General features: G+C 31.2%; 1 protein-coding gene across 2 annotated transcripts; it reads right to left on the bottom strand.

Annotated features, from left to right (window-relative positions):
* Positions 1 to 1473: 1473 nt before the first annotated feature.
* LOC129940279 (probable G-protein coupled receptor Mth-like 14) lies at positions 1474 to 21941 on the bottom strand. 2 transcript variants are annotated; one of them, XM_056048566.1, is made up of 6 exons: positions 21238 to 21941; positions 3140 to 3823; positions 2613 to 3077; positions 2392 to 2555; positions 2123 to 2327; positions 1474 to 2045 (listed from the first exon to the last, which is right to left on the bottom strand). In XM_056048566.1, the coding sequence occupies exons 2-6, from the start codon at positions 3793 to 3795 to the stop codon at positions 1766 to 1768; spliced, it is 1770 nt and encodes a 589-aa protein (XP_055904541.1). In that variant the 5' UTR covers positions 3796 to 3823; positions 21238 to 21941; the 3' UTR covers positions 1474 to 1765. The 2 variants fall into 2 exon arrangements, with proteins under 2 accessions (XP_055904541.1, XP_055904542.1); XM_056048567.1 differs by lacking the exon at positions 21238 to 21941 and adding an exon at positions 6478 to 6527.
* Positions 21942 to 27499: the final 5558 nt, after the last annotated feature.

The raw sequence follows: 27499 nt of genomic DNA, 5'->3' as shown, positions 1-27499 counted from the left end.
GGTGCATCAGCCCAGGGGCCTGATATGAGGTTCGCGGCGGATCGTTTTCAATTCGACCTTTCAAATTCGACTCGCTTCGTATTTCCTTATTAACGAACTCGCGACGAAGCGAAAGTAGTTATCCTATATTCCAGTGATTTGACACTTTGGTTTGACAGCTTTCCACAAATTTTGTTTTGTTTTGATTGAATTTGTGAATTAAAAAATGGAATCAATTATGGTGTATATTTATTCTGAAAGTGAGGAATTTGAGGAATCCTCAAGATTACGGGTGTCCAGGACACTACTAAGGAGCAAATCTTCTCCTCTGGATCTCCCTTCAACTGAGTAAGTATTGTTTTGTTTTAGTTGAAATCAAATTAATCAATTAATTTACACACTTTGTCTTAATAGATTTATCAAACTATTTCGACTTTCGAAAGAAGCTTTTGCCTTCATTTTGCAAGAGATCAGTGAGGAATTCAAGGATCAAAACAGCAACCCGAACCGGATCAGAACAAGCCCGATATACAGGACCGACGAGTGCTCCCGTTGCAATGCCCTTATTTTTTTTTTTTCATAAACTCGACGAGAGCCAAAAATTGATGTCGATTTGTTTGCTTGTTTTTATCGTTCCTTGAATGAATTTTAAAATTTTATATTTTATTGTGGATAAATTATAAGAAAATTAAAATAATGCTAACTCACATTTTTAAATTCAAATAAAGAAATAATCCACGAAATCGAAAACTGAATAATAATAAACACTCTTTTGCCTGTGAATCTGCCAAAAAAAAGCTATCGGATTCAACTCGCCAACAAACATTATGACATTTTAAACACGCCTTCGAATTCGAAGAAGGCGAAAGCGAAAGCAATAATTGATTAATGGCAAACTCTCTAGCAAAACGATTCGTCGCGAACCTCATAATCAGGCCCCAGATATGGGAGTTATACTCAAGCTTTGGACGTATATAAGTTTTGTAGATAACAGCCAGATCAGAGGGGGAGAAAAACTTCTTGTAGCATTTTTGGCGACATCGCGTATGTGATCATTCCATAAAAGGTGGCATTTTCGATAAGAGAGCTTGATTCTAAACCCTATCAAATGCTTTTGAAATATATATTCTTATTCTCTAAAAAAAATGTCAATTCAATTTTTCTTAAAATTTTAAACAATATTGAAATATTTTTTTGTCAAAAACGCTATTGTTGCATACAACTATTGTGGAGATAAAATCATTTTTGTTCGTTAAATATTTGAGGTTACAATTATTTTTGTTTCAGTTTTTTTTCCAATATCAAGAAACCCTTTAATTTCAAAACTATGTATGTAAGTTTGGTAACACGTCACGCTTTTGGTTCGTGAAATATTAAGATTCAAGGAACCGATTTCAGAAACACAAAATTTTATGTTTTCGTATTTATTCAGCGTTTTAGGCATTTATTTTACCATTGTTTCAAAACATACAACATAAAACAAAAACACTTCAATCCTTTTTTCGTTTTTAACTCGTATAAAATATGTATATTTCTTTAAATTTTATTTTAATACTATAAAATAACTAAAGTTTTCATTTTGTTTTATTTCGACATAAATTAATTCATTTTTTATAACATTATAGTACATTTTTAACTAGATAAAAATTGGATTCTTATAAAGTTTTCAACAACAATAACAACCATTAGGTATCTAAGGCAGGCACACTTCCTTTACAGTTACAATAGTTTTTACTTATCTCAATCTTTTGATAGATTTTTGTTTAAATTATAAAACATACAAAAGCTAACTACTACTAATTGGTGGTGGTCTATTTTCTGCTGGAATTAAGTCTTTCATTGGAACTGCTGTCAAACCATGCGGGCCACGCCCATGCCACCAACGGACAATTGCATTTCTCCGACGACGGACAACAATGAAAATCATTAAAATAAAAGCACCCTGTAGGGCATTTATGATTTCCATAAATGCGGTATAATTATCCTGTCCCGGTGAATAGAATGTTACAACTTCGAGAATCCACGTTATGATTGTGACAATGTAAAGGCAACATATGCACTTTGTACTGAAACGAAAAACAAACAAAAATTTGAAGAATTGAAATTAGTGATTAATTTTACTTTCGATTAATTCAAAACTTACTCTTTTCTTATCTCCTGATAGCTTTCTTGGTCGTAGATATGAATTGGCAGTGTTGTCTGTGAATAGACTTGTTGATACGTTGCATACCGAAAGTTGATTTTATCCAAATATTTATATCCGAAGAAGGAAATAACCAGCAGGAAGAAGCTCAAAATCAAGACTCCTGTCACTGGAGGAATGAAATAACGTTGAGATTCACGAACCGCTAAAAGTTAAAAAAATCACGTCAAAATTATATTCGAATACATTGGTGGAGGCAAAAAACTTACATTCAGTGAAGCCCTGGTAAAAGTAGGATGGCATTCCAGGTAAGCCCTTGTAATTAGTCCAAAGAACCAAGGCAAATGGAAACGAGAAGGCTATCAGACAATAGGTATTGAAGTGACAATAACGAATTCTTCGATTTATGATGGATTTGTTAGGCAGATAGTAACTAGAAAAAGATACAAATCTCTACAAACTATATCATGTGGAAGTTTAGAGATCTTACCAAACATGCACCACCACATTGCAACAGAGACAGAAGAGCCAGAAGAAGTACGCCAACATAAAGAACTGCACAGCAAAGCCTATCCATGACTTCCCAGCGTCAGAGAATTGGGCAAATGTATGCAGGGTAAATCCAATGGCCATGCATGAGGACATCACACCCAGTGAAAGACCGTGCACCGAACGCAGCTCCTTGATGGCAAAGTGTAGGAAGCTCACTAAGCAAAGGCACGGTATGGAAACAATCATGAAACACGTGTAGAGGATCGTCTGACCTCGACTCAGGTGTTCATCAGTTGCTGAGACACAAACGATCGCATAGAGTTCTCCAGTCTCAATGTTTGTGTCGAGACAGTAATTCGACTCGACGGTGTAGGATTCATTCAAGAAATTATCCATGATCAATAGGGATCCATCCTGAATGACCATGAGTCGATCATTGGAACTTGCCGAATACATGGAACCACTGAAACAAAACTAAGCACATTAGTCAAATGTTTAAAGGAGAAAATCGTAAATTAACCTTACTCTATACAGGGATTTCCCACTTCGATGTCAAGCTTCACCGGGATCTCCAGATCTTCAATGCAATTCTCATAGAGTTCCACCGAAAGGACTTCTGGAGCGAATTCTCCCACTTGAGCCTTGCAAATTTCCACAGTTTCAATACCATTCTCCTCGGAAACCAGAGTCTCCCCGTTCGGGCAACATTTACGTAATCTGGAAGTTGGAGAGTTCTTAGGTTGCTTGCGATTTTTACTACGATGTGAGCAATCCGGGGGAATGTTTCTGGTACTGTGGATGTCCTTCGAGGGTGGCTGTTGCGTTGATGCATTATTATCTGGAGGTTTTTCACTTGAAGTCAGAATGTCTTGCAATAATCTTGGTTGCAGGAAGGTGCTATTACTCTCTACAGGAGCTGCTGTCTCATTGTTTGTACTTGGCAGGACTGTACTTATATCTAAGGCAAGTGTCTTGGGTGGAGCTGATGATGTGGATGTTGAGGATGACGATGATGGTGGAGGATTTGTTGTTGTTGTTGTTGTTGATGTCGTTGTGATGGCTAGTGTGGAATTTTGTTCGGTGATGTTTTGGGCTGAAATTAATCCTATGATGAGTGTGAGGGTTATGACCAAGACGCCTTTGGGTGAACATTTATTTGCAATTCGGTGGAAGTGTGCCATGTTTTTTTTTTAGTTTATAGTCCCAAGTCTGTAAGGAAGAAAAATATAAGATAAGTAAATAATTTGCACTAAAATTAAACTTGATGAGAAGCTTGCTTATTCAAGGGAATCTTGGTTAGGAATACATCCGAAAGTCTTTATCTATATATTTCTTAATTAATTTCATGCTCCTAATGACGAAATGATCAATCGAAATTTAACTTCTCTGAGAGCAAAATGTAACCTAAAAGGTTTTTACTGCTCCGTCCGACATTTCAACAGTCTATACGTCAATAAGATCTCAATAAGATCCTCTTCCAGGTGTAAGTTAATGCCATAAGAGAATGCAGGCACTATACCAATATGTTGTCATCATGTCAGATATCCTAACCCCTTCTAGATACCAAGCTTTTATTCCATCAACTCAAAATGTGTATGAGTATCATTGGATAAAGGTATTGTTTCAGTCCGACCTTTGAAGAAGCGAAAAAGAGAGCGACGTGACACGGTTTGCGGGTCGTGACCCCAAAAAGATCAAAACTTTGGATTCATTTAATTTAGATGAACTTCCTGCACTATGTAAGATTCGTTTGAGTAAAATGTTTTTGATTAAGCCGGTTTTTGGCCAACTATGACTTTTGAAGCTGTCACCTTAAGACATCTGACAAATAAAATCTACTAAACTAAAAATGGAATAACTAAAGCTTTAACTAAGCATTAAAATTGTAAAAATTCACAACAAAAAGGGTAAAAGTTTTGCAGCTACAGTTCGGAAAATTAAAGCTTGTCGTGAAGCACCTTCTACGGCAGATGTTAGAAAAACCCAGGAATTTCAAATCGATCAGCATACATAGGGAAGAGCTTTACAGCGCAATGTACAGGTTTCGCATCTATCTCAAACTTGTCCATTTTTCTAGGATGATCAATTCGCGTTGCTCAATAAATGCTGAAAACAACTTAGCAGCACCTTTCGATGTCAAAAAAAGCCTTAAACAAAGTTGATGCCCTGTCATGCGACTTAACATCCTTCTGGAAAGAATTGTGCAAAACTTAACCGTCCACACAAGAGGCACAATCTTTCAAAGGTACATCAAATTAGTGGTGCATTTTTAAACATTGCTACGGAAGCAGACAAGATGGGTTTAGTGGTCAATGAGGGCAAGGCAAAGTACATGGTCTTATCAGAAAAGGACTTTGTATACCTAGCCACTAACATAAATTCAGACAAATTCGACACCAGCGCTTAAACCAAACGAAGAATAAGCTTCTTTCGAGCATCTAAAATCACTATCAATAAAACACTCATCATCCCGATTCTCATTAATAGTGATGAGGCTTTGACCATGTCAAAGATAGGTGAGAGCAACTCAGGATGCTTGGGAATTAAAATGCATCGGGTTATTTTTGGTCTCGTCTGCATAGTAGGAAAGTGGAGGAGAAGATAAAACGACGAACTATTCGGGCTGTACAGCAACACTGACCAGGTTAAGCGAATAAAAGCCAACGACATCAACACTCCAGCCCGGAAGGTCTTTAAATAAAATCCCGAGGAAGAGCGCAGAAGAAGAAGACCGCGACTCAGGTGGCGCACGCAAGAGGAAGAGAACCTCAACAAACTAGACGTCTATCTAGGGACCAAGCTGGTTGGAGACGCATGTTGGTTGAGGCCTAGCATAAGTAAGTAAAATCTAAGAGCTTTGAAAGTTCACTCAACACAACAACTCAATTCAATTGTGTCGTATTGGGTCCTTGAATTGCATCAAAATGATCTAGACTTTCAATAAAAAATCATCTTCAGTGATAAAGCCTTCTTCGGAAGCATTTAGGAACCAAAAGTTTTATTATGATTGTTACAAAGTCTCTCCATCCTCACCAAGTTACCGTCATTAAAGTTTCTCGACATTTACCAGTCCAAAGATCAAGATCATCGTCAAGCAAATTAATTACGCTGCGCAATAGACGCCAAACAGGCTTCTAGTTTCCTTGATGATCGAATTTCTAAGGCTGCCGGTTGGTAAGTCCCAATCTCAAACAACTTCTTGACAGTATCTCAAGTACATTCAATTTTTGCAAATTATCTACACTGTCTGGCAATTTGAACATTCCCATCAATGTCACTTGATTCTAACTGAGTATATCTCTACTCTCGACACCTATCCATGGGGCACAAGATCTATCGTCTATGATAGAATAGGTCTACTATCATTATAAATAAATGGTGTAATCTATTTCATTATTGGAGAATTTATTTCACTTAAAGAAGAAAAACACAAACAAAACTGTCAAATATACAAATGAGAGACACAATAGAAGATAAACACACAAAAAATATGTCACTCAAGACATCATTTTCTGCTTGAAAAACTGCCTTGAATTCTTTTAAATTATTTTGGGGACACTTCTTCTTACTTCTTACTAAGTGGGACGATAAACTGCGTTCGTTGTTGTTGACGGAAGCAAGCTCCATTATAGAGCGGAGAGAATAAAGATTATAATAACTAATAAAAAAGATCAAGATCACTGTATTTTGTATATGTGGTCTATTTGCTTATTAAACAATGATAAATTCAACAAAGAAATTCTTCAAAATATTCAAAACAAACTCACGGAAAACTCAAGAACAAATATTTCAATCTATTTTTCCTAAAACAAAGTATCTCACACTGCAAATATAGACTTAACCGAATAAATAATTGTATTCACCTGTTACGCCCGCGATGTCACTCTGGAAATATTGAATACCTAACTAAATGAATACATAATATAAGTTATAAAAATAACCACCATATTTCAGTTAATATACAGAAAAACAAATACATAAATTTAATATCTAATCTCGATTTATTTATCGATACAATTCTTACGTCATATCTAATACCTGTATTTACCTATGTTATTTATTTAAACAAAATACAAAAAAACATAAACTAATTCAAAAACGAAAATTCCAACCATATTACTGTATTCGAAATGCAAACACCTCACTTTACCTAGACTAGATAAACGTTCCATTTGTTGCATTCAAGTGAATTGTGCATTGTGCTTCAGGTACATTTGTTTAACTATTTCGATTTGATAGTAACTTATTAGTTTAATAAACACAATGATATTGTTTTACTTATTTTTCATTGTGCACATTGACCTGGAGCTGGAAAAGTGCCTTCATTTCGATGCGTTTTCCAAATATGTAAATGTGCATTTTTGAAAAGAAAATAAACAAACTTTCAACTTAAATTTATTGCTTGTTTATATACTTAATTTTAAGACTAACAAAAAGGTGTTATGTGATTTCATTGAATTTAGAGTTTAAGGGAATAATAAACTATATTTTGGTTTTTCTGTCTATCTATATTGTAATGTAGGTACATTCTTTTTGTTTATTGTATATTTTTTTAACTACTTTGTTGTAATTTAAAACTTGAAATTCTTTTATCGTTAAAGCTTAGTAAAACATTTGTAGGTTGAGATAATAATAATTATAATATTTATTTACTTTATGTTGAATAAATATTTATTGTTAAACTTTAATGGAATTTTGAATAAATTTATGATTCATAATGTAAATATTTAAACAATTTCTTTAAAAAAACGGAAACAGTTGTTGTTTGCTTACCGGGGCTTATGTTTTGCTAAGTTTTGTTTCAAACACGAACAGATAGAGTTTTTATATGATTTTTTCTAAAATCGTTTCAAGTGGTTGTTTTTGAAATATTTGAATAAAATTAAATGGTATTTGGAAAAATATTTAAAATCATTTTTTTGTACAATGTTTTAGTCACAAGGAAATTAAAGTGGAATTGCACTTCATTGTAAACCGTTAATTTGTTTCCTCTATCCATTAATGTATGTATATCTTAAAAAAAATTATTGTGCGAGGTTATTGAGCCTTGCTTTCTTAATAAAATGCCTTTTTCATATAAATTTTGACTCAAAGCAACTTTAAAACTGTTCTTCAATTCGGTATTGACGTTTCTTTAAACATTTAATATTTTAAATAGCTAATCAATCCATGAGATTCAGGTCCAGTTATGGTGAATGCCGCACCAAAACATCACATGTATTCCTTTAAACCAAAGCTTGGTTAATTTGTTAACTTTTCAGTATACTAACTTGGGTTTGTTATTCTGCAGAAAAAGTCATTTAAGAGAAAGCAATATAGAGTAATTAAATTTTCTCTCAAAATTCTTTAGAAAATGTGTTTTTTCGACGTTTAGTTTTTAATCTTTTTTTGGAGTGGGTTTTTTGACAGCTGTCACTTGATTTATACTCTATTCGGTGTGTTATTAACTTCCAATAGGAAGTTATTGTAATGGGTCCGATTTGGCGAATTGAAAATTTTGACATTTCTCGGCGTTTCAAGGTCCCTAGAGCCGAAATAAAAGATTTTTAGAAAAACGTATGTGCGTGCGTGCGTACGTACGTTCGTACGTTTGTACGTTCGTACTTCCGTACGTTCGTACTTCCGTACGTTCGCGACGTTTTTTTCGTTGTCCATAGCTAAAGAACCTTCAAATAAATTTTGTTATACAGATAATAAGGCAGAAATATGCAAAAAGGGCTCTCAAGAAAATTGCGTGGGTGGTTTTTTTTACCATAGCAGTTTAAAAAAAGGGAAACATTTTGGTTAACCCTAAATATCTTACGAACCAAAAACGCTAGAGCCTTGAATTAAATTTTAAATATTGGCGAAAAAAAATCCAACTAACGGTTTTATTAATAAATCAAAAAATCTAAAACAACAATTTTCCACTTCGATAATTGTACAAATACAATTTTATGTCCAAAGCAATTTTGTGCAACGAAAAATAACATTTTTAACATCTGGTAACATTTTGAGAAAAATAAAATTGACAGTTTTTTTACAAAAAATAAAAACTTAAATGGAAATTTAACAAAAGTTGGTAAAAATTGATTTCGACTCAAATATCTTTTCAAAACTTTAAGATTATAGCTTCCAGCTGATTTTAACTTATAAGAAATATTGGTTTCAACATTGACAGTTTTTTTTTACAAAAAATAGAATCCTGAACAAAAAAAAAATAAAAACTGGTAAAAATTGATTTTCGGCTCAAATATCTGCAGTTCGAAACTTTGAGATATTGGATTAAACTACTTTTTTTCTTTTAAAAATATTGTTGCCAACGTTCAGTAAAATTTTGAGAAAAATCTAATTGACAGTAAAAATTTACTTTCGAATCAAATAGCTTTTCAAGAATTAAAAATATTGTCTTCAAACTTTTTTCATTTCATAGAAAATATTGTTTTCCATATTCAATTTTTTTTATAAAAATCCAACAGTCATTTGATTTGTCATAAAACAATAAAATCTTCAAGAAATAGTACGCAAATTTGGTAAAAATTGATGATCGGTTCTTGATATCGCTCAAATTAATTTCATTCATCCAATTTGTAAAATTATAAGAAATGCTACTGAAATTGATCAAAATTTGTTTTCGACTAAAAATCTATTTAACAAAACTAGATTTAGAAACTTAACTATTTTTATATGAAAAATATTGTTGGTAATTTAAAAATGTTTAAGAATAATTCAACTACCAACTTTCTTAACCCAACACGAGAACCTACAAACTTTCAAACAAGACAAATCGACAGGCAGGTTGGAAAGTTTTTAGTGTGGTTCACATCCCAGCCTCTTTTTTCTTAACAAATAGACTTACTTTTGAACAACGCTTTCAATTTTATTAAAAAATAATGGTTTGGTTTGTGTAACGCAACTGAGCAATAAGGCTGTCTTTAGGGTTGTATATTTTTGAAAAACGGCTCTCAGTAAGGTTTTATCTAATTACATAAGTGTCAAAACTTCGCTACCAGACTTTTGATATCTACTTTATTGGTTTTATATATGGACTTAAGGCGCTGTCATGTAAAACAATTTCACTATGATTTTAAGTTAAGTGTTCTGAACCTATAATGCTTTGTATGCATATTTAAAGAAATATTAAACTTATATTCAAAATTAATTCCAATTTTAACATATTTCTTGAAAGTACATATTATATCTTCTGCTTCACGCTATTAATTGGTTCTGTTCGGACACTACTACGGAAATATAAACACTGATCTAACCATATACCGAGGTACTCCACTCCATTTTTGTTCGTTAATCGTTGCCCGTGAGTATCAACGATGACGATCTACCGCCAATTCTTGCACATATACCTCGTGGCCCTAGTCAAAGGAGTCCGGACCAGATTTATCTCTGACTTCTGGGCGTTTATTTTTCTGTTATAAATATATATATATGTACATACAATGAATATGTAAGTCATTGACACTTTCAAAGAATTTTAAATTAAAACATAAACAAACTATTTAAAAAATTAAAGTTAAGTTAAGAACCTACTACCGATTGTCAAATCTAAATCTAAATAATATGTAAGGTCATGTGACAAAATTTTTGATTCCGTCAGCAACATTTTATATATATAATAAACAAATAATGTAAAATCTCTTAAGATACAAATTTTTATTTGAAATCATCAAACTATACTCACGGTACTGTAGTTATTTTGTCGGAACAAATCTATTGAAACCCCTTTAAGAAAAAATCACATTTATGAAATTTATAATTCACAAGTTATTATTTTTTACAACAAAGACTCGAAACATTCCAAAAGCTCCCATAATTTTGTATCGCCCATTGAGCGATTTTTGAATGTCGATCTTAAATTTAGAAATTTTGACCGCTGTATTATTTTGTATTATTATTATTAGTGTCCAAAGCTAAAAATCATTTTAGTGCATACTGAATAAGCTTAAAACACAATTTTGATTTTTATCTGACCCACTGTCAATTTATTATACTTCTACCTACATACATATTTATGTATGTATGTACATATTTATTATTGTATTATAATATTTTTAAAATTGAGAAACCGTCTTTCTTTTGTTTTCGTATAAAAACTGTCTCGCATTCAACAAATATTAGTGCAAAAATTAGATGCAAATGAAGAATGTTTTCAACACAAAAATAAAAATAAGAATGAAAACTTGCCAAAACCCATTAAAAATAAAAAACATATAATTTTTTGATTTATTTAACTTAAAACTAAAAAAAGAGAGAAAAAATATATTTGTCAATAAACTCAAAAAAAAAATACGAAACTCCTACGTCAAATATATTTGTGATTTTCGGATTAGAAGAATGTTAAAAAGCAAAAAGTTGATATATTTAAACAATGAATACAAAGTTTTTGATAACCTCTTGAATTCGATTTAATTTGAATTACAATTTAATACGCTTCTAAAATGTTGATACATATACATTTAATTTCAAAACTTGCCAACAATTATTATATGTTTAAGGATTCTTCTTAATTATTAATTAAAATTTGTAATGCTATATAAATAAAAAGAATGTGGTTTTATAGTAAATAGACCCTAGAATTTAAGAACTGTTATTAAATCTTTCTGGATACAGTTTTTAAGATAAAATGCCTTTTTTACTATGACAATTTTTTGGAGACAAAGTATTGAACTAAACTGAGTTTAAACTTGTCTTTTTACTACAAATCTTTATCTAATGCATATTTTAAGGAAAAAGTAATAAATATTAATTGAGAGATAAAACAAAATATCAAACTGTACATATTTAGCTTATGACAAACTTTTATCTAACTACATACATGTACATTTTTGTTTTTATCAGTTTTGGTGTCTGGGAATAACATTTCTTGGGATTTACATTTCACCTCAGGCGCCTCTGACCGGCTGCCAATTTTGTATCCATTCGTTATCGTTATTATGATTAAAAAGATTGTGTGTTTTTGCGTTTATTAATATTTATATGGGAATTCATATATTGGGAACTTTATTGGAACAATTTATCATGTTTCATTACAAGTTCTTGCAAACCTAAGTATCTTTAGTTTATTTATAAAGTGTTTTGAGTATTTATTTTACTCATCGTTTTAAAAAGTAACAAAGGCATCAACTTTGAAGTTTAGGCTATAACTACTACAAATTCCTTAACATTTTGATAACAAGAAATACCTTCAAAACGTAAATATTTTTAATAATTTAAAATCGTTTTGACAAATGATCAGACCGGTTGATATGAAATGTTTATTTTCTAATAAATTAATAATTAAATTAAAATTATTGGCGCAAAATTTGAATAATATATAGAGCTAAAAAATATCATTTTGCTAATTTAAAAGAACTTTATAATTTTACCAATAAATGTTACTCAAGTTAAAATAAAAAATAGTTACTGTTTAAAATTCCGCTCATCGCTGGTTCCATAAATTACTGGTTCTGATTCTACATAGTTTGATTGCTTTGTTCTTTTTTTTTGACTTTAAGAACAGTCACTGTTTAGACAAGTTCAAATCCACCGTTTTTAATGTGAGGAAATTAGACTCGGGAGCAAAACTTTAATTCCAATGACAAGAAATATGACCACAATAGAAAATTTAATTATTTGTCAATGCTGAGAGTATGGAAGGACCACTTCTGCAGACTGTATAACGGCGACAACAAACCGAAATCCGTTGTCAGGCAGGATGATCCACTCAACATAGACGACGACAGCTAACAATCTCGTAATCCCGATTTTAAGGAAGTAAATATTGAAGTCTGGAGCGGATGGCAAGCTCTTTAAACCGCTGATGATAATTTGGTTAGGAGCATGCACCAACTCATTTGTAAATTTAGGTCGGAAGAAAGCCCGATGAATGAAACCTTAGTATTGTATCAATGGGGCTTTTGTGAGTATTGAGGCAGAGGCGGCAAAAATGGGTTTGTCGGTTAATGATGGCAAAACAAATTATATGCTGTCGTCAAGAAAGGACATACAACACCGACGTCTTGGTCAAAACATCACCATCGACAGACGTAACTTTGAGGTAGTTATGGATTTCGTCTACATAGGCTCTGATGTAAACGCAGAAAACAACACCAGCGCTGAGATCAAACGCAGAATAGCTCTTACCAACCGCTATTTCTTTGGACTAGGAAAACAATTGAGCGGTAAAGTCCTCTCTCGAGGGACCAAAGTGTCCCTATATAGGACCCTTATCATCCCTGTCCTGCTATACGGTAAAGAAGCATGGACTATGACAAAAGCGGATGAAAACACCTTGGGTCGTTTCGAGAGAAAAGTTCTTCTTGTGAAGAAAACGACTAAGATGGTTGGGTCATGTAGAATGCATGGAAACTATTGCTCCGGCCCGGAGTCTTCGAATCCACACCCACAGGACAGCGAAGTATGTATAGGGAGACCGTGGATCAGGTGGTGCGCACAAGTAGAAAGAGACCTCACCCAACTTGAAGCGCGAAACTGGTGATCTGGCGATTGTGAAGGCAATTGAAAACTGACACCTTCTTTTGTTGAAACCACCTTGCCACAACTTTGGCAGTATGTTTGGGGTCAATGTCCTGCTGCAAAATCCACACTAATAGCAGATATGTTTGATCCAAAAGAAAGATCCTACTCGATTATAAGTGCAAAATCCTTAACAATCTGTATGGTTTTTCTTAGACTAGGTCTTCATTTTGTTTTCTTCTATCATAAATCTGGCTATCAGATCCAAACATTATTTTGGTTTCGTCGCTGTAAAAAATATTTGTCCAGTTTCTCGGACTCCCTGATGCTTGGTTGAAGTTTGCGAATTCAATGATCTGCTTTATGTTTCTTTTACTGAGCAATGGAACTTTCCCAACTATTACTTTGGCAAATCGGGAGCTAAAATCCTACGACAAATTTGTTTTTATCAAAATGGATGTTGCAAATGGATCCTTGAGAGCTTGTCTAACTATGCTCCTGTCGAGGGTAGTTTTCTTTGGACTTCCTGTTGTTACGACTGATTTCTTGTGTTTTATGTCAGTATTTTAATACAAGCCACAACACACGGAGAACGATGAAATGCATTTACAATAAAATCGTGTGTTTCTTTCATCTCTTGGTTGCAAAATGAAACGGCGTTGTTCTTCATCAGCAATGTTTTGTGCATCCCAATTTTTTTAATTTCAAAACTAAAAATTTTGACTTTAGTTAATTGGATATTAAAAAAGAAGAAAAAACAATAAGTTCAAAGAAATATTGCAAACTTACAGTGGTGCACTCGTGGTTTTTTTTCCGGTTTAAATTAGTTTCGTGGATAAAAATAACCGTGTTTTGATAAGTACCTTTAAAAATTTGTTAGTGACTCTGGAAAATATTGACAGCAGACCCAAAAATAGTTGTACAATCAAAAAAAATTGAATTTATAGAGTGAAGAAAATTTATTAATTCATTCTTATTATTTTGGCTACCACTGTATTCCTTTGCAACTAGATTAAATTGAACAACACAAAAATGAAATTGAATTAACATAATTTAAAAACCAACAATTTTCATAGTATTCAAAACTAAATTAACTTTCGATGATTCCATAAACTTTTGAATCGATCTGATCTCAAAATTCAATTTATTCGAATTCGACTAATTTCCGAGTGAAAGCGAAATTACATACACGTCTTGAGTATATTTATAGTAAGCAAAACACTAAAATTTTAAAATAGCTAATAAATTTCCAAATAGCACAGAAATTGGTAGCTACCATAATCATAAGATCTTAACTATAATTTGTTTAAATGTTTCTTCCTTTTAATTTCAACATTTTTTTTTTCATTCGGTGTTGTGGAAGTAGCAACTTTAACGCCTTGACTACAGGAAATATACAATTATACAACTCCAGCGAAAATGTATTGAGATAGGTATTGGAAATAAAAGAAATTATTGGTCACAGTTTAATAGGCAGTTCTATTTATGGAAATCGTAAGAGGAAACCGATGACAAAATGAAAATGAATCAACCGGTTTCTTTTTATTTGATTTTTCTTTATTTTGTTGTTGATTAAATCAATCTTTAACAATGCAAGTGCGTCAATTGACTAAAATGATATGAGTGCTTGCATTTTGATTTCGAATTATTATAAATTCTACTTATTGATAGAATAGTATTTTTTTTTATAAAGTCAGTTAAGGTAAGAAGTTTATGAAGTATAAAGGTATGAAGTTTGAAATGCAATTCAATATGATTATTTGTGTGAGTGAACAGAATTCCATAAAATATTCATTACTCAATAAGATGTTTCGAAGTAGTTACCTTTTAACTGGTTATATTTATTTATGGTAATAACTTGAAGTATTAACTTTTTTAGACATACATATGTGTGTATATTATCTTCCCATAGAAAGTTATTGTAATCGGTCCGATTTGTCAAATTTGAAAATTTTGATATTTCTCGACGTTTTAAGGTCCCTAAAGTGAAATTAAAATATTTTGAGATTTCTATGCGTGCGTGTGTACGTACGTTAGTGACGTTTATTTCAAGAACCAGTAGAGATATCGACTTCAAATAAATTTTGCTATACAGAGATTAATACAGAAAGGACTCTCAAAAAATTGTGTGGGTGGTTTTTTACCATAGCAATTTAAAAAAAGTTGAGCATTTTGGTTAGCTCTAAATATTTTACGAACTAATAATAAAACATTTTATATTGTAACTCGATACCAAACAACTATATTTTTGGAAACAATTCCTAAACAAAAAAAAAATGAAAGAAAAATATTTATCACCATGAAAATTGTACGAACAAAAAATGATTTTACCTTCAAAACAATTTTGTACAACGAAAAATAACGTTCTAAACATTTGGTAAAATTTTGAGAAAAATCGGATTGAAATTTTTTTTTATAAAAACATAAACCTAAAAAAAACAATACTCAAAGTTGGTAAAAATCAAATTTTGACTCCATTATCTTTTCAAAAACTTAAGATTATGACTTTAAACTTATTTCATTTTATAAGAAATATTGTTTCCAACATTCAAAAAGTTTTGAGAAAAATCTAATTGAAAGTTTTTTTTACAAAAAATAAAAACCTAACAAAAAAAAAAACAATATTAAAACTTGGTAAAAATTTACTTTCGTCTCAAATTATTTCAAATATTAAAAATATTGTCTTCAAACTTTTTTTATTTCACAGAAAATTTTGTTTTTGATATTCAATAGTTTTTTTTTTTAAATTAAAATCCAACAGTCTGTTTTTCATACAAAAATTAAATCTAAAAGAAATAGTACTTAAATTTGGTAAAAATTAATGTTCGGTTCTTGATATCTCTCAAATTACTTTGATTCATCCAACTTGTAAAAATCTAACAAATGCTACTAAAATTGGTAAAAATTTGTTTTCGACAAAAAATCTATTTAACAAAGCTAGATTTTCAAACTAATCTATTTATTTGTGTGAAAAATATTGTTGGTAATTATTTTAAAATGCTTAAGAATAATTCAACTAACAACTTTTTTAACTTTTTGGAAACGGTCAAACACGGAGGAGGCAGCGTGATGGCTTCGTCAACAAAATTGCAGAATATGGAGCGACGATGAGCCCCAAACTATTAAAGAATATTTCCTTGGTGTTTTTACGCGCTGGCGACATAATCAGTGTTTATTTCCTTCAAAGTGAGTGAGTAAGCAGTTGTCGTTTCTTTGGCAAGTTTATCTATCACGAATAAGCATCAATTTTTTGCAAAATCAGTTAGGTGATTTAAGAATTTAAGAAGTGGTCTGGCCAACTGGCTTCCTAGGAGGGGTGGTATGAAACCTCTCAATTCCTTCTAATACGACTATGTTAAGTCATTAATTTATAAAGGCAAAGCAGCAACTCTCGAAGCATTATAATCCAAAGTTCAAGCTACCTTTGGCGGACATATGTAAGAAACCGATAAAAAAAAGTAAAAAAACAAACAAAACGAACTACCAATACTTTTGTCTCCTATTATTATTAATAGCTTAAGGGTTAACCCTTACAAAAAAATACCCAATATGAAATAAGCAAAATAGTGCGTATACGCCGAGTTCACAATTAAAATACTAATAATAAATTCACATCATAAACGAAGACTTCACCTGAAGTAAGCTTCTAACATCTGCTTTTAATTGCAACAGTATGTATGATCTTACCTCTTCAGGTGAATCAGTTCATTTTGATGGGGTTTTTTGTTTGGTCATTTTGTCAGTTAACCAACATTTATTAGTTATCTATAAATGAATCATATTATTTAATCATTATAAAATTTGTTAACAACTCCATGACAGTGTCATGACTTCTTTAAAAAGTCGTCTAAATTATTATTTGAAAATACATGAGAACATGTGTCATAACAAAATTCTTGTTTCTTGCATACAAATGTGTCAATTGCAACAGGTTGCTTAGAAGCAATAAAAAATGTAATATATTCTTGAAAGTCACCAATCCATATATTTTTTTGACGGAGTTTGCAGTTCAAGATAATATTTGATATTAAAGCTACCTGCACACTGAACGTCACTCCTTAGACGTTGATCTTGCATAACGTAGGAGATAATGTTTTAAGAAGTATTTTTTGAAAGTCATCTTGCTTAAAATCCATGTTTATTATAATTAATCATTTCCAATTGGAAATTGAGGACGTTAATCTTTTATTTATTTGTTTGTTTATTTATTAATATTTATTGTTTATTTATTATAATTTTATTTTTAATTTGTTATGACGTAAAATAAATAAAACTTTGTTGTAAAGACAAGAAGTTGTTGAAAATGTTTCATTACTAACAACTCTCTGAAGTCTTTTCGATAGATAGCTTTCGAGTAATTTTACTGCAGAGTTTCCAAAACCAAACAGATTTTTGAGTTTGGCCAGGAAATCGAAGGTTATGTAAGGGTAAGTGCTAATTAATCTGTGGAGCTATTTATCTCTCAAAGACTTTCGATATGCGCTGTAAAATACTTATTGGCCTAAGCTTACTTGCAATCACAGAATTTCTTACACATACGAATTTGCAGCAAACATAAACATAATATTACCATAGGAATAACTTTTAAGTAAATTTTTCAAAAGAATCTAATATCAATGGAAATTCAACCGCACTAAAACATTAACTTGGTGGGCTTTTTTTTCCGAAAAAAAAAAATTTAATCACTAAGACTTGCAGTTCTGGTGAAATGGGAAGGCCGCTATTTTTATTGACTCTCTAGCATTTACATATTCAATCAAAAATCAAACCGTGGTCTTTTTAAAACGGTATTGAGTCAAAGTCAAGATTTTCAAACTTCGAATGGACAAGCTGGAGGTATAAATACTTTTGGCTTTGTAGATAGCTCAAAATAATCGAAATCTTCAGGAAACATTTGTTTTTTTCTTTTTTTAAAGAAATAAGCAACATGAAATGTATAACGTAAACTTTAAAATAGATAAAGAAACATTTTGCTGTTTTGAATATTAAACTTTAAATATAAAATTACTAAAAAGTCAGCCTACATTCTAAAATTCATTTTTAACTTCGACACATAGGAACTATATGGCAAGTATTGCATTCGTAAGAAATTTCCAACCCAAGGTCTTAATCAAAAATTATATTACGTTGAAAAAAGTGGCTCCCCGATTCGGTTCGTCTGTCTGCCTGTCCTCGTTTCTACATCCAAAACCACGACTAAGTTCAAACTTGGAAGTTAAGATTTAAAGGAGATGATACGCGATAGGCGTTCCTTTCTTTTCTTAAGACTAAAAATATCAATGGTCTCCATATAAATTTCTTAGTCAAAATTCGAAAATTAGAATTTTCTCAAAAACGAACCTATAGATTTTTATTCAATTTTCTCTAATAATTTTTTCTTTTCTGGCTTCCTTCAATAGCTTCCTTCCAGAAGCTTACCGCTATAGATAGAACCGTTATTTTGTTCTTAAGTTCTCTCAAGAATTAATCAACCGATTTTAATAATATTTTTATTCAATAGCTTGACTTAATAATATTTGATGAACAAAAAAATTTTTATGTCGATACCTCGAAAACAGGTCATAATTTTTTTACGATATTGAAATATGCAACGCATATTAAGAAGTTCTTAATAACTGCATACCAAAAATATTTTTATACTAAAATTATTTCAAATACAAAATTTTGAATTTTTTTTTTTTGAAAAATCAGATTTTATTTGAATTTTTGAAAATACACTTTTCTTGCAGGTACATCTTTAAATCTTTTAAACATACTCTTTGAATACATGAACAAGTTCGTGCGACACAGTCGTGCATTGAATTAAAATCGACTTCGCATTTAAAAATGATTTAGAGTAGGTTTTTTTTTAATTTCCGCCATTGACTCCAAATACGTAGGTATATTTAAAATAATATACAATGTTGTCGTTAGCATCTTATAATTTTTATTTATCGAAATTGATACTAAATGGTTTGAAAATTTGTAATAAGAGGATGAATTTTGATTTTAAAATATCTCTACTTTCAAGTAGAAACCGATGAAAAGATATTTAATTGTTAAGAGTAAAATATTACAATAGAAAACGATATCAGCCGAATAAACGAAAAGCTTGAGTCCTTGTGTAAACTTTAAACAAACTTTAAGGCCTAAAAGTGTTTGATGTTTATTCCAAAGATCGGCAAAGAACGAACACACAGAGTTAATCGTAGCGTCAGTAATACAAGCTAAAGCAGCAATAAATAAGCCCAAATTTTACCACCTGTTTCACTTTTGCAAAAAAATGTTATATAGATACCCAGAAGTGTTTTAGTTTTTCTTAAGTATGACAACACTTTCTAAATTATTGAAATGATTTTTAAAAATTGAAATGCGTATTTTGTCAAAAGATGGCAGCTTCAAAAGCTGGCTAAGTCAAAAGTTCACCTTAAACCTGATTCGGTTGCATATGTATGTTTCACTACTGTTTTAACAACTAACTTGGGATTATTCGAACAAAAACCGCAGTACATAAAAATGTTTAGTTATTTTTGAAGGGTTGCGGCGTTCCTTTATTAACTTCCCATCATAGGAAGTTATTGTAATGCGTCCGATTTGTCGAACTTAAAATGTTGACATTTCTCTACGTTTCAAGGTCCCTAGAGTCGATATAACAGATTTTTTAAAAAAATATGTCTGCGTGTGTACGTAAGTTCGTACTTTCGAGTTTTGTCGACTCAAATATCTTTTCAAAAACTTGATATTATGGCTAAAAACTTATTTTAACTTATAAGACAAATTTTGAGAAAAAACGAATCGACACTATTTTCACAAAAAAAAATAATAACCTAACCAAAAACATTAATAAAAGTTGTTAAAAATTGACTCAAATATCTTTTCAAAACTTTGAGATATTGGCTTTAAACTACATTTATCTTTTAAAAAATATTGTTGTCAACATTCAGTAAAATTTTCAAAAAAAATCTAATTGACAGTTTTTCTTACAAAAAAATAAAAACCTAACAAAAAAATAATGCTTACACTTGGTAAAAATTTACTTTCGACTCAAATAGCTTTTTAAAAATTGAAAATATTGTCTTCGACCTTTTTTATTTCACAGAAAATATTGTTTTTGATATTCTGTAGTTTTTTTTATAAAAATCCAACAGTCCGTTTTTTTCATAAAAAAAATTAAATCTACAAAAAATAATGCGCAAATTTTGTAAAAAATGTTGTTCATTTCTTGATATCTCTAAAATTAATTTCATTTATCCAATTTGTACAAATTTAAGAAATGCTACTTAAATGGTTAACATTTGTTTTCGACTAAAAATCTATTTAACAAAACTAGATTTTCAAACTAAACTATTTCTTCATATGAATTATATTGTTGCTAATTTTAAAATTTTTGAGAATAATTCAAGTGACAACTTTTTTAGCCCAACACGAAAACCTGCAAACTTTTAAGCAAGACAAATCTACAGACGGGATGGGAAGTTATCAGTGTGGGTCGCATTCCAGGTTCTTTTTATGTTAACATTCCGGGTCGAAAAGGTTGAAAAAAGCCTTTAATTGGCCAAGATTTATTAAGTCGATAAGCTTTGTTAATACAATTGAAGGTGAATATGGAATATCAAACCAAAAAAAAATAGAAATATAAAAAACTAGACCTATCAGTTGGCACAGAGTGTATAATCTGCTAATGCCGGTAAATAAATCTATATAGCCATACACCCATATTAGCAAAAAATTACACAAAACATTGTTTTATCTCTTGTAAAAAGTTATAAACTATTATAAAATTGTTGATGGAACCTTTCACATTAAAATAGCAACAAACAAAAAAATCTCTTCTGCGGTTTTCAGTCGTTAAATTGAGTGTAACCGCGTGCCAACCGATTAACCGCCATCGTCATTCCTTCCCCACCCAGTCTAAAACATATACCGCCTATATATCTGAATCGATTGCGTGGAGACTGGGACCGACTTATGGAAGTCAACTCTTTTATCATACCTTGACTGAGTGTATTTAGTTTCACTCAAAGAGCTGAGATATCTACCTTGATCACTTCTTATAAGTTATGTCTTATCCACCTTAACCAACAAATCGGATATTGAACTAATAATGAAAAATATCGTCACTCTTATAGGTTATGATATGTATTCTTGGTAAAATCAAACAAACCTATAATAATAAAAATATGAAGTACAATTACCTTTTCTTCAATTCCAGTTCCAATTTTTTCGTTCTCTTATAAAATTATTATTATTTTATTATATCCGATGAAATGTATATAAACAGGTAAGTATCTGGGAAAAATGTGTGAGCTGCGCGTACGACTTTTCTTTAAGACTTCAGAGTTGTTACAAATTATACTCGTAAGTATTGAAGGTATATATATGTAGCTACTACTATTAACAACTTAACTTCACAACCAAGGTATGTAAGTAAACAATAGATTTAATAGAATTTTACTACACATCAGACTTTAGGTTTCTTCTTTTAATTGTTGTTGTTTATGATGAAAATTAAAGATATAAATTTTCTTATCACGACTATGACATTATTATGCAGGTAAGGTAAGGTAAAGTTAGGTATATAGGTATTTATATATGATGACTAGGAAAAACTGCAACTCAAAATAGTTAAATTGATCACAGTTGGGTTTTAAAAAAAAATTACATAAAATATCAAAAAACAACTCGTATCTTATCAAAACATGAGTTTTAATTTTATCACATTTATGTTGTTTTGTTATTGTTGTTCTAGCTGTATATATAGATTTATTAATTATTATTATTGTATTATTACTATTATTTGGCACACTTCACTTCACGGATACGGATAAGCGAATAACTTTTGATAATAATGACTACAAACAATACAACAACTGCCTTGGAGGAGTGAACTGAAATGACTGAGAAACTGAGAGGTGACTTTGAGACTTTAGACTTAGTTGAGGTATTTTTTGTATTCGTTTCAAAACACGGTTGGTATTGCCATTGTGTCGATTTGGAAGCTCAGAGCTTGAGGTGATCGATAGGTCTTTTATGTGGCTGGGTTTTAAAAAAGGTTGCAGGTTGGGAGGAAACGAGTTGAAAACGTTCTTAAAAATAAGAGCCATCTTATGTTCTAAATAATATTTGGAAACATCATACAACGTAAGAAAATCAATTCCTTTTTTTTGAATAAAAAATTTATATTTATTAATTTTTTTGTATACATTTTGAGTTGAAAAGTACCCTTTTAAGAAACTATTAACGCGAATAAACATCTGGAAGCATATCGGCTTTGAGAAAATGTATAACATTGTGCTACAGGGGCTCAAGGTATGACTCTAAAGATTGTTTTATCAAGTTTTTATTTTCGAAATCTGTCGGAGAACTCGAAAATCTCAAGCCTTTGAAAATACATGCGATGTGTATGTACATATGTATATTATATTTTATTCGAAGTTTTTTTTGATTTTTTTCTGACGAATTTATTTTTCAGAATTTTGTAATTTTTTCGAGAAAACTTTTAAAGAAGTATTTATAGTTTTTGGATTGAATCGAAGAATGAAAAAACATCGTGGTGTATGCAAAAACTTTTATAAAGTGATTAGTATCTGATTCACTCATGAAAAGATCATTAAAATATCGTACTTAACTTCCAGAATATCTGTCAAATTTTATTAGGTGATAATTGAATGATTTAAACACGAAACGAGAATAATTAAGATCAACATAACCTAAACAAATAACAAACATAAGCTTAAGTGGATTTAAAATTTTGAACTCAACTCAAAATTCAGTTTTTTAAAAACAAAAAAAAGTATTTTTCTTCTTAAACATGTATAAAAAATACAAAATTTTACACCAAACGCATTTTAAAGTTAAGAAAACGGGAACAATTTTGGAGTTTTATTATCAACCCCAAATTTTGTATGCTTAATTTTGAAGTTTTATTCAAAAATTTGCTTATTTTTAAGTAGCATGAAATATCTTCTTTTCGAAACTAAAATTTATTTAGGAAATTATACAAAATAAAATGAACGACTTAGTCCAACGAAGTTGATCGTGTATCCAAAAAGTTTGTTTGAAAATATTTCACGTATTTTAAGATTTAAAAATGCACCTGCAAAAAAACGTTTGTTTTCAAAAATCTAAACACCATTTGATTAATTTTTCAAAATTTGTATTTGAAAATCGTTAGAGCGGTTTTTATAAATTAAGTACACCGTACTCAACCCTACACCGTACTCGTACTCGTACAAAAAACCACTATATACCAGCAATAAATTATTCGACATTAGCCCAGACGAAAAATGACGCACTATCGGTCAAAATATCGAATCGTCTGAACGCACTGTCTACACAGAAAAAAATAAAGTTGTCATATTAACAATCGTCGATAGTCAACCTGAAATTTGGCCAAATTGTCCCATTGACTACCAAAATAGTCAATATGACAACCTTATTTTTAAAAATTGACTACTGGATAGTCAATAGAACAATTTTCGATTGTCAATTTTTTGTAGTCAATATGACAACTGCGTTAGTCAATAGAACAACTTCGGTAGTCAATACGACAATTAGGTTGTCATATTGACTACCCAAAATTGACAATCGACGATTGTTATATTGACTACCAAGTAGTCAAATTAGATTTCAGTTTTCAACAAAAATTGTCGTATTGACTACCGCAGTTGTCCTATTGACTACCGCAGTCGTCCTATTGACTACCGCAGTTGTCATATTGACTACCAAAATTGACTATCGAGAATTGTTGTATTGACTACCGCAGTTGTCCTATTGACTACCGCAGTTGTCATATTGACTACCGCAGTTGTCTTATTGACTACCGCAGTTGTCACATTGACTACCGTGGTTGTCATATTGACTACCAGAATTGACTATCGAGAATTGTTATGTTGACTACCACAGTTGTCATATTGACTACCGCAGTTGTCCTATTGACTACCGCAGTTGTCGTATTGACTACCTCAGTTGTCATATTGACTACCGCAGTTGTCATATTGACTACCGCAGTTGTCGTATTGACTACCTCAGTTGTCATATTGACTACCGCAGTTGTCATATTGACTACCGCAGTTGTCATATTGACTACCACAGTTGTCATATTGACTACCGCAGTTGTCCTATTGACTACCGCAGTTGTCCTATTGACTACCGCAGTTGTCATATTGACTACCACAGTTGTCATATTGACTACCGCAGTTGTCCTATTGACTACCGCAGTTGTCCTATTGACTACCGCAGTTGTCATATTGACTACCGCAGTTTTCGTATTGACTACCGCAGTTGTCGTATTGACTACCACAGTTGTCATATTGACTACCACAGTTGTCATATTGACTACCGCAGTTGTCGTATTGACTACCTCAGTTGTCATATTGACTACCGCAGTTGTCATATTGACTACCGCAGTTGTCGTATTGACTACCTCAGTTGTCATATTGACTACCGCAGTTGTCATATTGACTACCGCAGTTGTCATATTGACTACCACAGTTGTCATATTGACTACCGCAGTTGTCCTATTGACTACCGCAGTTGTCCTATTGACTACCGCAGTTGTCATATTGACTACCACAGTTGTCATATTGACTACCGCAGTTGTCCTATTGACTACCGCAGTTGTCCTATTGACTACCGCAGTTGTTATATTGACTACCGTAGTTTTCATATTGACTACCGCAGTTGTCGTATTGACTACCGCAGTTGTCTTATTGACTACCGCAGTTGTCGTATTGACTACCAAATTAGTCAATATGACAACCTTAGTTTCAATTTCCTTCAACCAAAGTTGTCACATTGACTACTAAAGTTGTCATATTGACTACCGAATTGTAAAAAAATTTCGGATTCCAAAATTGACAACCGAAAATTGTTCTATTGACTATCGCGGTTATCGGCTGAAAATTGACTACCAAATAGTCATATTGACTACCAAAATAGTCAATAGGATGACTGTTTTCGTTCTGTGTATAAATACATTGCCACCATAAGCCAAATCGGTTTTTTTACCGTACGACCGAAAACGATTTGCTGTATCGGTAATTTTACCGTATCAGTTAAATGCCGTATCGTCTGAATATACTCATTTAAATTATATTGATACTGGCTTATACGGTAAAATCGACGATACGGTAAAACCGCCGATTCGGGATCGTGTAAACGGGCTCTTAATAAGAGCTTACGTTTTAAATTTCAATTTCATAAAAAAATGATGACCAGTGGCCCTGCTATGTAACTCTACTCTTCTTTTGATTCTATTCGAAACTCATTTCCGATTCAACTTCCAAATCGTACTACGTATGAAAGTAGAACCGGATGCCGTTTATACCAACTTGTTTTCAAAAAATGTGTACTTTCGAACAAGTATCAAAAACAGACTTAGGCCAGTTAAATGGCCCATTGTGATATCACATAAATATTGAGGCTTCTTCCTAAGCTCAATGGAACCAGTTTGAGTCCCTTACGAAACGTGAGAGGCTGATTAAGCTGATATGATTTAGATCGGTTAAGAAGAATTCTCCTAGGCAATTTTTGCGTGTTCGAGCCAGTGCAGGGCATGTACAAAGAAGATGAAGAACTTTTTCCTCCTCTTCCTCGACCTTACAACTTCTGCAAAAGTCATTTGAGAATACGCCTAGTCGCGTGGCGTGCTTTCCTCTTGGACAGTGTCCGGTTATGACACCTATTATCGAGCTTATATGCGAGAGCAAGCATGTTGAACGTTTTATATCCAGTGTTGGCCAGATGTTTTGGAAGGCAACTATGCTGAATTATTTCAAGTAACGTGTAGTGTATGGATTCTTAGAGTGCTGTTAGATAATTGAGCGAAATTTGGGCCTAGAACCGAAATATGGTTTAAAATCTATTCGGTTTATTGGTATTACCGTACTTCTTCGTTGACTTTTCTTAAAAGCCATCCCCACACATTTTCCATGATGTTCAAGTCAGGAAATTATGGTGGTCATAGTAATAGGTTCACATTTTAAATACTTAAATGTTGCATTTGAAATTATAATTTTTCTTCAAAAACTATTAAAGCCAATAAATAAGTGGAAACAAATGATAAAAGAACAAGTTTCCAGCTTTCAGAAAATATATGTATAACGCTGTGCTACAGTAAACATTTTCAAAGAAACCTGCAAATGGATTAAGTCAAGACTGTATTGATTGTTTAATCAAAGTTTTCATTATTTTAAAATTGTCGTAGACTTCGAAAACATTAAGTTATTCTCAAAACCATGATTTTTTCACTTTTATGATTTGACGATTTTCAATTTTTGTTTACTATGTATTTCCTAATTTGATTCACAGATTTCTGTTTTTTTTTATCATTTAGTTTTCTAAGCTTTAAATAATTGTATTCTTAATACGCACGTATTCATTTTTGTACAATTTAAATTATTTGGAACAACTCAATTAATCAATAATTCAATTTATTCAACTTAAAACAAACATTTAAGTTCAAGAAAATTACAGAAAACAATAATTTTAAATGGCTTTAAATAGTGAAAAGGAGAAAATTGCAATTTTTGTATCTAACTGCAAAATATATTCTTTATTTTAGCGTCTATTTAAAAAAAAACTATGTTTTTAAGAAGCACACAACTTCCTCTTTTTTAAACTGAAAAGAGAAATAAAAATTTGCTAATGAAATAATTAAAAAAAAATTAAAATCGTCAAATCAGAAAGTGTTTCCACTTCAACCATTTTGTTGAGAATCACCTGAAGTTTTGGAACGTCATTTCAAAAATAATAGCATTTGTTCTTTTTTAAGGAGCTTTCGCCTTTTTTTGGGTAGTAGCTTCCCCGGACTAGAGAGAAGCAGTCAGACCGATACTCCCCCTATCCCAATTAATTAAAATCAGCTATTATCTAAAAAAAAATAGTGTTTATTTATTTATTTTGTGGGAATTTACTGTATTCAATTTTCTTCCCTTTAAAGGTGTTAAATTGATAGAAATTAGAAATCAATATGAAAAAAAATATTTTTATGAACAGTTGTTAGTTTTAACATTTTAATCAGAATTTATGATACATTTAAAAATTAGAATTTTGTAGTAGTTTCGTTTACAAAAAATGTTAATATATTATATTTTTATAAACAGAATATTAAAATAAATTATTAATAAGTAAGACATTTTATTTAATTTAATTTAATTAAGATATTTTTAAAACATATTTTTAGTTTTTAATATTTTAATCTTTTTTTTTTACGTTGGGGTCCATTAACTTATTTTGTTGAATAATTTTTTTGTTCAAAAGAAAATTAAGTTTTCTATATAGAATCGTCAAGACTTCATTTTAAAAATTCCGCCTAAATTTCTAGTTATAAAAAAAGCTGGGTAATTGTAGAGATTCTAACAAGGTTTTCATGCTTTAAGCATTTTTAGTAATTCAATACATAGGAATATTTTGTTTACATACTTTTTCGTTATTATTATTTTTTTTTAAATGAAA

This window comes from Eupeodes corollae, chromosome 1, assembly GCF_945859685.1.
Source record: "Eupeodes corollae chromosome 1, idEupCoro1.1, whole genome shotgun sequence".
Lineage (NCBI taxonomy): Eukaryota > Metazoa > Arthropoda > Insecta > Diptera > Syrphidae > Eupeodes > Eupeodes corollae.
Note: the sequence above shows the minus strand (reverse complement) of the source record. Positions and strands in the feature narration are given on the sequence as shown.